General features: G+C 36.2%; 1 protein-coding gene across 1 annotated transcript; it reads left to right on the top strand.

The window, feature by feature from the left end:
* The first annotated feature begins 1,936 nt into the window (after positions 1-1,936).
* On the top strand, positions 1,937-13,331 carry LOC147403900 (dynamin-2A-like). Its single transcript, XM_086439677.1, has 22 exons — positions 1,937-2,349; positions 3,120-3,170; positions 3,424-3,544; positions 3,735-3,830; positions 4,595-4,656; positions 4,857-4,974; positions 5,134-5,476; positions 6,754-6,901; positions 7,600-7,701; positions 7,803-7,922; positions 8,742-8,825; positions 8,950-9,077; positions 9,284-9,368; positions 9,534-9,675; positions 9,948-10,024; positions 10,160-10,216; positions 11,171-11,318; positions 11,419-11,582; positions 12,051-12,164; positions 12,250-12,317; positions 12,432-12,610; positions 12,723-13,331. The coding sequence occupies exons 1-22, from the start codon at positions 2,212-2,214 to the stop codon at positions 12,974-12,976; spliced, it is 2,799 nt and encodes a 932-aa protein (XP_086295803.1). The 5' UTR covers positions 1,937-2,211; the 3' UTR covers positions 12,977-13,331.
* The last annotated feature ends 334 nt before the right edge of the window (positions 13,332-13,665 follow it).

Below are 13,665 nucleotides of genomic sequence, written 5' to 3'. Positions count from 1 at the left end.
AAAATCTTGAAATTGTAGGATTTCTACTTGAAGTCGTTGAGAAATATACCCTTTGGAGGCGATGATACCCTTTGTAAGAGCTCAAAGCGAAAAACCAGAGAGAGAGAACAAATTCTTCTCTTCATCAACCTTCAAATCAAATTTGTTAGGATCGAAGCATCGATCTCATCAAGCCGAACTTTCAAAAATTTGATGGCTTACAGCACACAATCCATGGCATTGAACTTGCAATTTTTCACGTAGTGAGAGAGAGAGAAAGCAAAGAAAGAGAGTAGAGAGGCAAACAGAGACGGCTCTAATCAGAGGTTTTTATGTAAAAAAATTAATTTTTTTAGTAGCGGGTAAGCGTTTCCGCTACTTCGTGCGCACAAATAAGCGGGAACCCATTTAGCGCGAATTTTTTTATATTGGAAAATTATGCCCTATCACTGCGGAAAATGTAATCCGCTGCTATATTTAATTTTTAAAAAAAATTATAGAGAAAAGTCACCAAATCGATTTTTTTTATAAACAAATTTTTACTCTACAGTTGTGGAAAATATAATCTGCTGCTATATTCAATTTTTAAAAAAAAAATTGATAGAGAGAACTCCCTAAACCGAGTTTTTAATAAAAAAGTTGTACTCTATAACGACGGAAAATATAATCCACTGCTATATTCAAATTGAAAAAAATTGATAAAGAGAACTCACTAAACTAAGTTTTTTATATAGAAAAATTATACTCTATAGATGCGTAAAATATAATCTGCTGCTATATTCAATTAAAAAAAAAAAGTTGATAAGAGAGAACTCACAAAACCAAGTTTTTTATAGAAAAATTGTACTCTACAACGGCGAAAAATATAATCCGCTGCTATATTTAATTTTTAAAAAATTGATAAATAAAACTCATTAAATCGAGTTTTTTATATAGAAAAATTATACTCTATAGCTGCGAAAAATATAATCCGCTACTATATTCAATTAAAAAAAAAATTGATAAGAGAGAACTCACTAAACCATGTTTTTTTTTTTTATAGAAAAATTGTATTCTATAGCGGCGAAAAATATAATCCGCTGCTATATTCAATTTAAAAAAGATGATAGAGAGAACTCACTAGTTTTAGTGGCGGATATATTGGCCGATGTTATATGCACTTGAATAAGCATAGAACTATTTAGTTTGAGTTTTCTACGTATGCACGGGTCTCTATAGCGGCGGATACAATTATTCGCTGCAATAAATGTTTCTATATAGGCGGATACAATTATCCGCTGCAATAAATATATATATATAACGTCGGATAAAATTATCTACTGTTATAAACCGTCACTGTAGATAAAAAATGTTGTAGTGGAAATATCAACAACCAAATATATAAGTCAATTTTTTTCATTTGATTCGATATATTTTTAGATCAAACCATTTTATAAAGTTATTAAAAGGGTATTTAAGATATTTTCCTTATAAAAATCCTTAATAGATTAATATTTTATTAAGTTATACTTAAATGATCCATATTCTTCATTAAGGTACTATTTTGATATATATTCTCAATAAAGAGTCCTCCAAGAGGCATCGTTCATTCCTTTTACCATCCAAAATGATTTTAGTTGCCGTCAAAGAAAAAAATTTCTCATAATTTTTATACTTATTATTGACAGTTATTATTATTATTTTTGTGATAAATATTATTGATAGTTATTATCTCACGAGTATCCCACTCTCATAAACCAAAAAATCAACTGTTTTTTTATATAACATTTTCACGATTCTCCGAAGACCATTATTCTCATAAAACTCACCCGGGTTGAATCGGATCGGAGGCGAGCTGATTCAAATGGACCCCGAGTTCAAGTGGGAATTCCATTGGTCTTGGTCGACCGCGTTTTGACTCGGCCACGGCCGTCTAGTAATCATGCTCTACAGCTCCAAGTAATGCTTTTTCACAAACTTATAATAACAAACAGTACAAATAAATGAAACATTCAAAAAACCAAGGAGAGAGGGGGCTTCGGTGATTAATTAATTTATATTTCGTTTTCTTCACGCAGAAACTCCCATTCTTCTCCGCCGTTGTCAAATCTTTTGAATTTCCACCAAGCTTGATCTAGATCCCGCGTTGTTGCAGCAGAATTCTAGGGTTTCATTATTGGATTTGGCGGTTTTGATCTTGTTTCAGGTCGTACTGATCAGAGAAGTTTCTCTTAATTAGATCGAAGAGCTGTCATGGAGGCGATAGAGGAGCTGATCCAACTTTCAGAGTCGATGATGCAGGCAGCTTCCCTTCTTGCAGATGAAGATGTGGATGAACCATCTTCAAGAAGGGCCTCCACTTTCCTTAACATCGTTGCCCTTGGCAATGTCGTAAGTTCATTTCCCCACTGATTTCGGTTAAATTCGTTGTTTTTTAATGATTGGTCTTCGATCGGGTTCGATGTTTGAACTGCTCGAACTGTTGGATCTGATGGTGATTCACTAATCCTTTCTTGAGATATTAAAAAGGGAAAAGATTGTTCGATTTAATAATATAGGTTGTTTCGTATACAAGCAAGATTGATTCAAGATCTAACAAAATAGGCACCAGAGATCTCACTGGTTTTGAGCAAATTTTGTGGTTTTTATTGTTGATTTTTCTGTGTTAATTCACAGTGGCAGCTTACATGTTTATCAATCTTGCTTGTTATAGTTTTTGGACAGAAAATAAATAATCATCTAGAGATGAGAGAAATTCCATCCAACTAGAGTTCTTTTAAGCAATAAATCAACGATATTTTGTTGTGGGGCTTATACTACTTGGGCTAGATTGTTCTTTTAGTTTGTATTTGATATGCGCTGCACTAATTCTACTGGGGTGGAGACCTTTGATTCTAAGACTGAGCTGAATATATGTTCAATGTTACATAAACAACGTCTTCTATGATTTACTCTTATTGAGATAGTGCTCCAATTTATTTCTGAAAACAGCACTATAGGGAAAACCATGGATGACATCAACCTATTGGGAAATTCAGTAAAAAAATTAGTATTTCTAATTTATTTCCATTTCTATTATTTTTGGCATACTTTCTTATCCCTATTAACTGATGTTGTGGAAATCTTGATTTCTCTTCCTTGTCTGTGAATGCACTTGTCAGGGTGCTGGAAAATCAGCAGTGTTGAATAGTTTAATTGGACATCCTGTTTTGGTAAGTTGCATCCAGCACAAGGTTTTACATTCTTTCTTTTTATATACAAGGTGAGGTTCAAGAGCCAATAACATAACCAACATATTTTGTCCTATGTGGGCTAGAAGTTTTGGAATGGACTGATTTTTTGTGAGGATTATGTCGTCACCATAGAGATCATAACACGTTGGCTATGTTATTGGCTCTTGATATATATATTGTTTTTATTGTTTAATTTTATGTTTTTGTTTGTGATTGTGTATTTGTGGTTCAGCCAACGGGTGAAAATGGTGCAACTCGAGCACCCATCAGCATCGATTTACAAAGGGACAGTTCTCTAAGTAACAAAGCGATTGTTTTGCAAATTGACAATAAATCTCAACAGGTTTCTGCAAGTGAGTATTCTCAACAAATTGCTTCATAGGACTTATATTATTTTAATTTCATGGCTCAAAGAGTCTTTGGGGCTACAGTTTCAATATATAGCATTGTATGCAATTGCAATCATCGTATCTCATAATAGTCTGAGTTTATTGTATTCTTTGACGGATATGGTTGTCCTCACACATTTTTGGTATGTAATAGGTGCTCTTCGACATTCTCTACAAGACAGGCTAAGTAAAGGCGCTTCTAGCAAGGGCCGCACAGATGAAATATATTTGAAGCTACGTACTAGTACAGGTTGGTCTCTGGTCTCCTTCATTTTCTAATTGAATTGTTCAATCTTACGTTATTAGTGAACATATAAGTCTTTAGGGGCATCTTTTTTGAAGTTTTCTTTGTAAGATGGGATAGGGTTTGTAGCTGGGAAGTTGTGTAGTTTTGTAGTGTTGTTAGGCTTTATGTTTTCCACTTTGTATCTGGGTTGGTCACCTCGATCACCCTTTCTCCTTCTTTTTGTTCTAATAAAATTTATTTGCTTATAAAAAAAAACAGTGAAAAAAAATAGAAAAGAACTTTTAGGTATGATTTTGATATTCCTAGATTTGGTAATGCTACACATAGTGTTGATGTGTGTCTATGTAAAATAAAAGCAAATGTTTAAGGTAACTAGACAGAACATGATCTGGTTCTTCCCACAGGTGGGATCTCAAATATCGATCAGATGGAGCATACACCCCCGTAAGCAACCTGCTGAAATAATCTTCATTACCCGAGCATAGCAAAAAAAAGAAAGAAAAGAGTACTCCCCTACTAAATTGCCTTCCACTGATAAGTGATACCACCTCCTTGTCCCATACCATAAAAACATTCGATGTTTCTGGGTCAATGTTTCATTCCAGTCTTGACTGAAACCTGATTGTCTTGGCCAAAATATTCTTAGATTGTATGAAATTTTAAAGCATGAAAAGTTCAGCATTGGTTCGTGTGCATATGATATAATTAGTTGCTTGTTGCAATAATATTCTTTAATTTTTCAACTAATGTTATCTTTTTTTCCCCAGCCCCACCTTTGAAATTGATTGATTTACCTGGATTGGATCAAAGGATTATGGATGATACAATTGTGAGTGACTGCTAATCCTCTAATCTTTCTCGTCAATGTTAAATGTATATTATTGGTTAACCTTCATCATTCTCATGATGGATGCAGCTGGATCAGTTTTCGTTGATATTTTTTTTCCCCCTGAGATCCTTAAATTCCTTACTAAATTGATCTTCTCACGTTGACAGTGCTCCTAATATTATAAGAGATCATTGTTTCAGATAAGCGAATATGTTGAACATAACGACGCAATAATACTAGTCATTGTACCTGCTGCCCAAGCACCGGAAATTTCTTCATCTCGAGCCCTAAAAATTGCTAAGGAATTCGATGCCGATGGTGGGTTTTCATTGACCTTTTAGCTTGATCTGTAGTTCTGTACTAGTTGCAAAATTGATTTAACCTTGCTCCTTGGAAAACAACGCGTCCGCTTGTTTCTTTGGATGAATAATTTGTCTCTTATTTATTATAATTATAATTTTTCTTTGAAAATTGTAGGTACCAGAACGATTGGTGTCATTAGTAAAATAGATCAAGCAGCTACAGACCAGAAAACCCTTGCGGCAGTTCAGGCTCTACTATTAAATCAGGGACCTCGGAGTACATCTGATATCTCATGGGTTGCTTTAATTGGTCAATCCGTAGCTATTGCTTCTGCACAATCTGGATCAGTTGGCTCAGATAATTCTTTGGAAACTGCATGGAGAGCTGAGAGTGAAAGTCTCAAATCTATACTTACTGGAGCACCTCAGAGTAAGCTTGGAAGATTAGCTTTGGTGGAGACCCTTGCTCGCCAGATTCGCAAACGTATGAAAGTCAGGCTTCCAAATCTCCTCTCTGGGTAAATCCTCTTTCCGACTATTCCTTAAGCCTTTTTGTTATGATAAGTAATCTATGAGTATTATATAAGATAATTTGCTAGAAGGTTATCATTTGCACTTCTTGCTAAGGCAATCCTGTCACCATCCACCCACTTATTAGCATACGATGAATTCCCTTCAACTTTAAAGCCATCCTTCATATTTTGGAGGCATTGAAGGAGAGTGTTGGTTTTAGTTTTTTGAAACCATTCATACCTTTAGGACCAGCAACTAAATTAATAAATTTGGAGCTGTTGTTCCGCAACTCTTCTGACATAACCCAAAATTGAGTTTGGAAAGCGCTTCGTTCAAATTTAGCTTTACCAAGCCCACGTTGAGCATCTTTCAAAGGTGTTCAGTCCCTTGTATTTTTTCCCAGTTCTTAAGGGTGTCCAATTTTTCATAAGGATCTGATAGTATTTTTTTTTTCCTTGGATCAGTAAAGGGAAATTTGATAATAGAAAAGGGCAAAAATTCACCTTACTAAAAGAAAATCAGGCCAATTTTTTTTCATTTCCTTTTCTTTTTTTGATCAGAAAGCTTATATAAGATTGTTAAAGCTTAAGCTTCAATACAAAGCAAAAAAACCAATACTCGTCAATGAACTTTAAAGAGTGCTACATTGTACACCACCTGTGAATGGACTTTTTGTCTTTGGTTTACTTCAACAACCTCTACTCTATCAAAATTCAGTACTCATCCAATCTTACTAAGGATAAAGGAGCCTTGATTAGTAGTCAATGTGTACATTGTGAGAAAACAACTGATCTTCTCATGCAAGGTGGGAACCTAATTCTATTGCCATCTCTTACTGTCAATGCTTATTTGAATGACATTAATGTCACCACTAGTACCACACTGAACATTTTACCTAGGCATTATACAACGACCATGCCTCCAATTCTTCCCAAATAGTTCTTTCTTTCTTTCTTTTGTTAGGACCATTTGCTTCTCAAAAAATAATCGATAACAACAAAAATACCAGAATTATATCCACAATTTAAAAAAATCACCATATTTAGCATCCTCATTTCTATATGCTCAACCTTTGAACCGACAATCAGCTCCATAAAGCATAGTTGGTCTTACCAATGTCTTAAAAAAAATTACATTCAATTTGATTGGGATGTGTCAATCACATATCATTCCAGAAGCATACCTCCACTTTAGGATGAATATGGTTATGTTCTATTTCTACATATTTTCGATTAGTTTGAGTTTGTAGTTTTTAATATTTTTTTTCTTTTAAACTTTGTAGATTGCAGGGAAAGTCTCAAATAGTTGAAGATGAGTTAGTTAGGCTTGGCGAACAAATGGTCCATAGTGCTGAAGGCACAAGAGCTATAGCTTTGGAGCTTTGCCGTGAATTTGAGGATAAGTTTCTCCAACATATTGCTACTGGTGAGGTGAGTAATTTCTTCTAATGCACACAAATATTCAGATATTTGCATATTCATCAACACATGTGCACACATACTAACCATGCACATATATAACATTTTTTCTTTTGGAGAACTAAGGATTATCTTGAGTTTAAGTTTTTAGAAAGAACGAACAAGACAATTCTAGGTAATCAGTTGTGGAGATTTTGGGAGCCAAATTGTTTATGTCAAAGAGTTGTTTTGCAAATTTGAGAGTGGGACCAAGATTGGGACTCCAATGAAGTGCACTCAAGCTATGGTTTAAGTGTTCGAAAAGGCATTCCCAATTTTTTTATTTTTTCCCAGTTAAAATTTCTTTGGTTTCTATCATGTTTTGTTTCACCAAAAGCTTAAATGGATCTCATCCTTACAGTGTTCTGTGACCATGTGCAAAATCTTATTCTTTTACAACTTACTGGTAATCCCTGCATCGGGTCTAATCTTCTCTCATGCTTCTGGCATTGAGGTTCCTAATCTTGTGAAGTCTGGTTCTCTATTTGAGTTGTGTCACTTCTGTTTTCTTATGCTGTTTGAAATTAATGCAAGACTGTTGTGAGCCATTTAGCATTACTTGGATTTCCTAAGAGTAAATGTCATTAGTGTTCCTAATTCTAAGTATGAGGTATCTTCTACCATAAGATTGTGAGCACTTTAGCATTACTTGGATAAGTTGTTCTTTTCAGGGTAGTGGTTGGAAAGTTGTCGCAAGCTTTGAGGGAAATTTTCCTAACAGGATCAAACAGCTCCCCTTGGATAGACATTTTGACATCAACAATGTCAAAAGGGTATCTTTCTCTGCCTCTTTATTCTATTGTATGGTTGAATTTGCCTTACATATTGTACCTGGGCTCTTATCATTTGTTATGAAATTTTTACACTGCACCAGATTGTACTAGAAGCTGATGGTTATCAACCATATCTTATATCTCCAGAAAAAGGTTTGAGATCTCTAATAAAAGGTGTCCTTGAACTGGCAAAGGAACCATCACGTCTCTGTGTGGATGAGGTAAATGTATATGGTCAAACATTATATGTATGCCATTTCTTCTTCCAATTGGTGTGAATCTGTCTTTTCCCCTAGTGGAGTTTCTTTCCAAAAACATAACTGGAGGTCTTTTCATGTTTGAGCTTATAGTTCTCTGGTTATGTGGTCCTCTTTGGCTTCTAGCAAGCTTTATTCAGGGCCCATTAGGATGGAACATGAAACATGGCTGGTGTTATTTTTTAATGTGCGCCAACTGTGATTTGGAATCATTTGCATGGACTATACCCATTTTCTGTCTGAAATTCATACTCACCCCATGGAGGTCTTAAAATACAGTTTGCACTGTTATAGGGGAAATGTTCTTTCTCTCTATAAATGTTAACTCCAATGTCATTTGCACCATGGAGTCTAGTTCTTGTTCAAATGTGGCTTAGTGTTATAGGTACGTTTTGAATAAAAGATTTGAGGCATTGTATAAAACTGTCCCTTCTACTCTTTCTTTTAGGTAGGTAAACTGGACTTGAACCTATGACCAAAGGTTTCATTGAATATATCAATCAACTAACTGTCCCTGCACTATGGAGTCTAGTTTTCACAAGTGAGCTGGTACTCCATTAACATTGTCTGTATTTCTTTTTGCAAATTTACAATATATATCGTGTCTGTCTAATGCTCATATCCATATAATTCTTAAAGAGAAAATGCATTGTAAATCCTTCAGACATTCCAAGTCCTGCAAGTGATATTCAAGGCACATGCTTTTCTGCACCTTTGATGTGGACACACTTTGTTTTTTCTTTGCTATTCATGCGGACTAATTCTTGGGTAGCTACCAAACAGGTGCACCGTGTACTGGTAGACATAGTTTCTGCTTCTGCAAATTCGACACCGGGTCTTGGAAGATATCCTCCGTTTAAGAGAGAGGTAGTTATGCATTATATGGTTGGGAATTTCCATCAATGCTCCTTATTTTTCTGCGGGGTTCATATTTGCCCTTAGAATAACACATGCTTTGTTTCAATGATCTGCACTCGGTTATTTGTTCCAGGTTGTGGCGATTGCAAGTGCTGCATTGGATGTGTTTAAGAATGAAGCGAAAAAGATGGTGGTTGCACTAGTTGATATGGAACGTGCTTTTGTTCCTCCCCAACACTTCATCCGTTTAGTGCAGAGGAGGTATGCTCAATAATTATTTGTTTTCTATATATATATTGTACTCCAAAAGACATACACACATCATCATCTACCCCGCATCCCAATTATTGGGGTCAGCAACATGAGTCCTATATATCTGCATTACATGGCGTTTAATTACTTATAATCTTTTCTTTCCCATCCTTTAGGATTTCTCTATTCTGATCCTTTGACATTAATCTTGCTAGGATGGATAGGCAGCGTCGTGAAGATGAGCTAAAGAATCGATCCTCAAAGAAAGGGCACGAGGCAGAGCAAGCCATACTAAACAGAGTACGATGCCTTTTCTTTTATCAAGTATATCCTGGAGTATGAGTCTGATGATTAACACAAGGGGGGAGTGCTTTGATGCTTCATATTGCATATCTGAAATTCTGATTCATACTTGCTTTTTTGACTTTTCATCTTGTTGAATATTTGTTGTCTGTTTCTTCTCAGGCAACAAGCCCTCAAACAGGAGGTCAACAAACAGGAGGAAGCTTGAAATCAATGAAAGATAAATCCGGTCCGCCGGAAAAAGATGCACAAGAGGGATCGGTTTTAAAGACTGCTGGGCCTGGTGGCGAGATAATAATAGCAGGTTCGAGTACTAACTGTGTGGATATTATGTTGCTTGGGCATTACATGTAACTAGTGGATGACATGTGCGAAGGATATGCTGCTTTTGCCCTTCTACTAGTAGAAGGGCAACACAAATCCTGTTCCTCCCAAATTTACCTAGTCACATTTGTCTATTTATCTATCAACCTTAAGCAGTGCAGGTTGAACTAGGAGATGTTACTGAAGTTTCATTGTACCTTTTTTAGGCCTTCATTCACTTCCTTTCCATTAACATTGGATCTGTTTTTGCAGGTTATCTGTTGAAGAAAAGTGCAAAAACTAATGGCTGGAGCAGGAGATGGTTTGTTTTAAATGAGAAAAATGGCAAGGTTGGTGATATAATATCACAGCCGACCCAAACTGCATTTACATTATGGGCATATGAATTCTTGCTGAAATTAATACTAGTATTGCTGCTGCTTTTATTTGCATGTTATCCATTATGACGTAACCTCATCTTGCAGCTTGGATACACCAAAAAGCAAGAGGAAAGACATTTTCGCGGCGTCATCACTTTGGAGGTATGGGGTTGGTATTTTCAGATGGTTTTACATGATAGATAATCTGTCTCATTGTGCACTGTGATATGATTAATGAGTTTCTTACTTTCGTTTTATTTCAATAACATATTTCATAATGTTATATAATCTTCCAAATGAAGCTTTAAATTTTGCATCATGTTCAGAATGCTTCACAACTTTGCTGTACCAACCAGATAGCCATGCTTGTATATATTTTTTCACTTACCATGCTTGCCAAATCTTACTAGGAACATAACTTTCCCTTGTTAAGTACCATTTTTGCTTGGTCGTTTGTCGCTAGTTAAGTAAATTAACATGATTATGTATATGATATTTCTTCATACAGAGTAACTTAGTTACTGTAGTACACAAGCTTAGAGTTGTACATTGGTTGACCTCTTTTGTCCATCGCTGTGTCCCGTGGTGAATGCCCATGCATCATATCTGTCCTTTTCATCCAAGAATCTATTGAGCAGAAAAATGATCATCACAGGGGTGAGATTGAATTGAACAGTTGTATTGCCAATCCAAATATTATTGTTAGACTAGTGTGGAAGAAAATGGAGGAAGTTGAGGGTTTCCGACTAAAGTGCTGCACAAAAAGTTCCTGGTTGCAATGGAAGCAAATGGATTTTGTACTTAATTCAGATCAACTTATCTGAACAAATTGCATTAAATTCAAAGGCATTGAAGTTGTTCTTGCTATGATGAAGTTACATTTCATATATTTTAATATATATGAAAAAAATGTAGTGTATATGAATCAGTTCCCTATCCGAAACTGCTTTAGAATTGGCGTGTGTAGTACCCAGAGGTCTTAAGCTGACTTGAAAATCTCATGAATGGACCGCATATGAGTCATCATCATGAAAGCCTTATCCTAGAACTTGGGAGTCTGAATGAATTAAAATGTTTGGGAGGCCATTGGTATTATCTAATATGCAAGTTGTGCAGGAATGCCATATAGAAGAGGTTTCTGATGAGGAAGAACCTCCACCAAAAAGTTCAAAGGATAAGAAGGCAAATGGACCAGATTCTGGCAAGGCACCTAGTCTGGTGTTCAAGATAACTAGCAGGGTTCCTTACAAAACTGTTTTGAAAGGTTTGATTCATTTTAAAATCATAGAACTGTTCTGATAGTGGTTGCTCCTTTTTGTAGTTGAAACCCCTGGTGTTCACATCTGATTCCATTGATTTTGCAGCTCACAGCGCCGTTGTGTTAAAGGCCGAGAATATGGCAGATAAAGTTGAGTGGGTGAACAAGATTAGAAATATTATGCAACCATCTAAGGGAGGCCAAGGGAAGGGAGCATCTTCTTCTGAAGTTGGCCTGCCTATTCGGCAAAGTCTCTCTGATGGTTCTCTAGTGAGTTAAAATTGATACCTATTGTTTATTCTGGTGCAATTACTTCTATGGCTCAACTAAACACTGTAAAATTCTCTAAGTTTTTGGAAGATTTCATGAGTATCATCCCTTCTGTGGTCACATTTATTTTTTCTTGATTTGTGTGAATTGGACTTCAATATTGTCTTTAATTATGAACTTATATAATTTTAAAAAATTGGGCATTTTATAATAATATGTATTTCAAAATTATACACTTAAAAAAATGCTTTCTTTTCACAATATTTGATTGCTTGTAATTGGTTGTCTCCTTATCCATGAACATGAACATCGTCATTGCCTTCATCCTTGTCCTCGTGGATGTCATCATTAATTGTGCATTATGCCAGCTAGTTTAGGTCTCAACACATTCAATTTTGCCTTCAACCTACAGATCCGCAAATAAATCTGTATTGAGGATAGTTTAGCTAAGTTGCTTAATTTCTTCAGGATACGATGGCTAGAAGACCTGCTGATCCAGAAGAAGAGCTCAGGTGGATGTCTCAAGAAGTGCGTGGTTATGTGGAAGCTGTGCTGAACAGTCTGGCTGCCAATGTTCCCAAAGTAAGCCTTCATTCTCAACTACACATTTCTCATCCCATTGGGGCAATCTCTAGTTTCTTATTTGATTGACTTTTCTGTCGAGTAGGCAGTGGTTCTTTGTCAAGTTGAGAAAGCGAAGGAAGACATGCTAAATCAGCTGTACAGTTCTATCAGGTTAATGTCAATTTTAATTACTTTTGAGCATTTATACCATTTTTATATGCTCTTTAAGATTTTCCTCGAATAGGGATTTTATAATAACTTGGTTTTATGTCTTCCTGTGGTTAGTGCCCAAAGCACAGTAAGGATTGAAGAGCTGCTCCAAGAGGACCAGAACGTAAAGCGTAGGAGAGAACGCATCCAGAAACAGTCCTCCCTTCTTTCTAAGCTCACACGCCAGCTTAGCATCCATGATAACAGAGCAGCTGCCGCCTCCTCTAGCTGGTCCAATGGTGCTAGTGGTGCAGGTAATCTCTTTTCACTCTTCTTCCGAATATATTTGGATTCTGTCCTTAAGTTCCCTTTATTGATATTTAATATCCATTATCAATACACCAAATTTTTTGGTTCTTTTCTCAGAGAGTAGTCCAAGAACCAGTGCTCCATCAGGAGATGATTGGAGATCTGCATTTGATGCTGCAGCAAATGGACCAGTTGACTACAACTCATATGGTGATTCGTCGAGGTCCAACTCCAATGGCCACAGCAGGCGAAAAGGCGACCCTGCCCAGAATGGTGATGCAAACTCAGGGCCAAACTCTGGTAGCCGTCGTACTCCGAACCGACTGCCACCCACACCTCCGCCATCTGGTTCTTCAGCATATAAATACTAGATTACTGACCATTTTCAGTTTACAGTTGATATTTTTCCTGTGCTCTTGTCGGGTGGGTGGTTGCAGGTTTGTGCAACTTATATTGTGAGTTTGAGCATTTGTTCGGTCCAGTCTCCTTAATAGTTGTCAGCAGAGGAAGGGGTGGCTTGTGTACATAAATTTCCATATTTTCACTCCCATTTTAGAATTATTGGGATTTCAAGTTATACATTTATTATAATGTCTCCCTTTCCTTCGATATCAATACCTTTAGGTTTACTTTAGTTCCCCCGCCCCCTTACTCATCCAGGTTTCAGAAACTACATATGTATTTGTTTGTATTAGTTCTTGGACAAGTTTTTCATTTTTGATGTCACATTGCTTTGTATTTTTTTTTTCCTCCAAATTTTCTCTCCCATTTTTTCCTTTCTAAAAGGGCTCCCCACCTGACTGATTTGAGAGTGGTAATTCATTAGTTGTCGCCTTGTCAGTAAAGGGGTGAAAATTCTATTTATTTCTCATTTGCATCTTCTCTCCCGAAACAAAATTCCACTTTCAAGTCCAAGCCCTTGGATGGTTCTTGAGACTTTTGACAGGAAAATGCTACTTTGGTGATGCAATCGTCTGCTTGCATGTTGAACATGTTCAGCAGAGGAACAAATTCTACGGAAAGAGATACAAAACGTGAGAACATTCATTGCACCAAAATT

Source organism: Akebia trifoliata, chromosome 4 (genome assembly GCF_017979445.1).
Source record: "Akebia trifoliata isolate Shusen 1 chromosome 4, ASM1797944v1, whole genome shotgun sequence".
Lineage (NCBI taxonomy): Eukaryota > Viridiplantae > Streptophyta > Magnoliopsida > Ranunculales > Lardizabalaceae > Akebia > Akebia trifoliata.
This window is presented reverse-complemented; position numbering and strand designations above follow the sequence as displayed.

Bases quoted from the DNA above. Each gene is read 5' to 3' on its own strand.
- LOC147403900 (XM_086439677.1), top strand. From the start codon at position 2,212: ATGGAGGCGATAGAGGAGCTGATCCAACTTTCAGAGTCGATGATGCAG. The intron at 6,902-7,599 runs GTGAGTAATTTC...TGTTCTTTTCAG, and splicing joins AACATATTGCTACTGGTGAG to GGTAGTGGTTGGAAAGTTGT. The intron at 12,165-12,249 runs GTAAGCCTTCAT...TCTGTCGAGTAG, and splicing joins TGGCTGCCAATGTTCCCAAA to GCAGTGGTTCTTTGTCAAGT.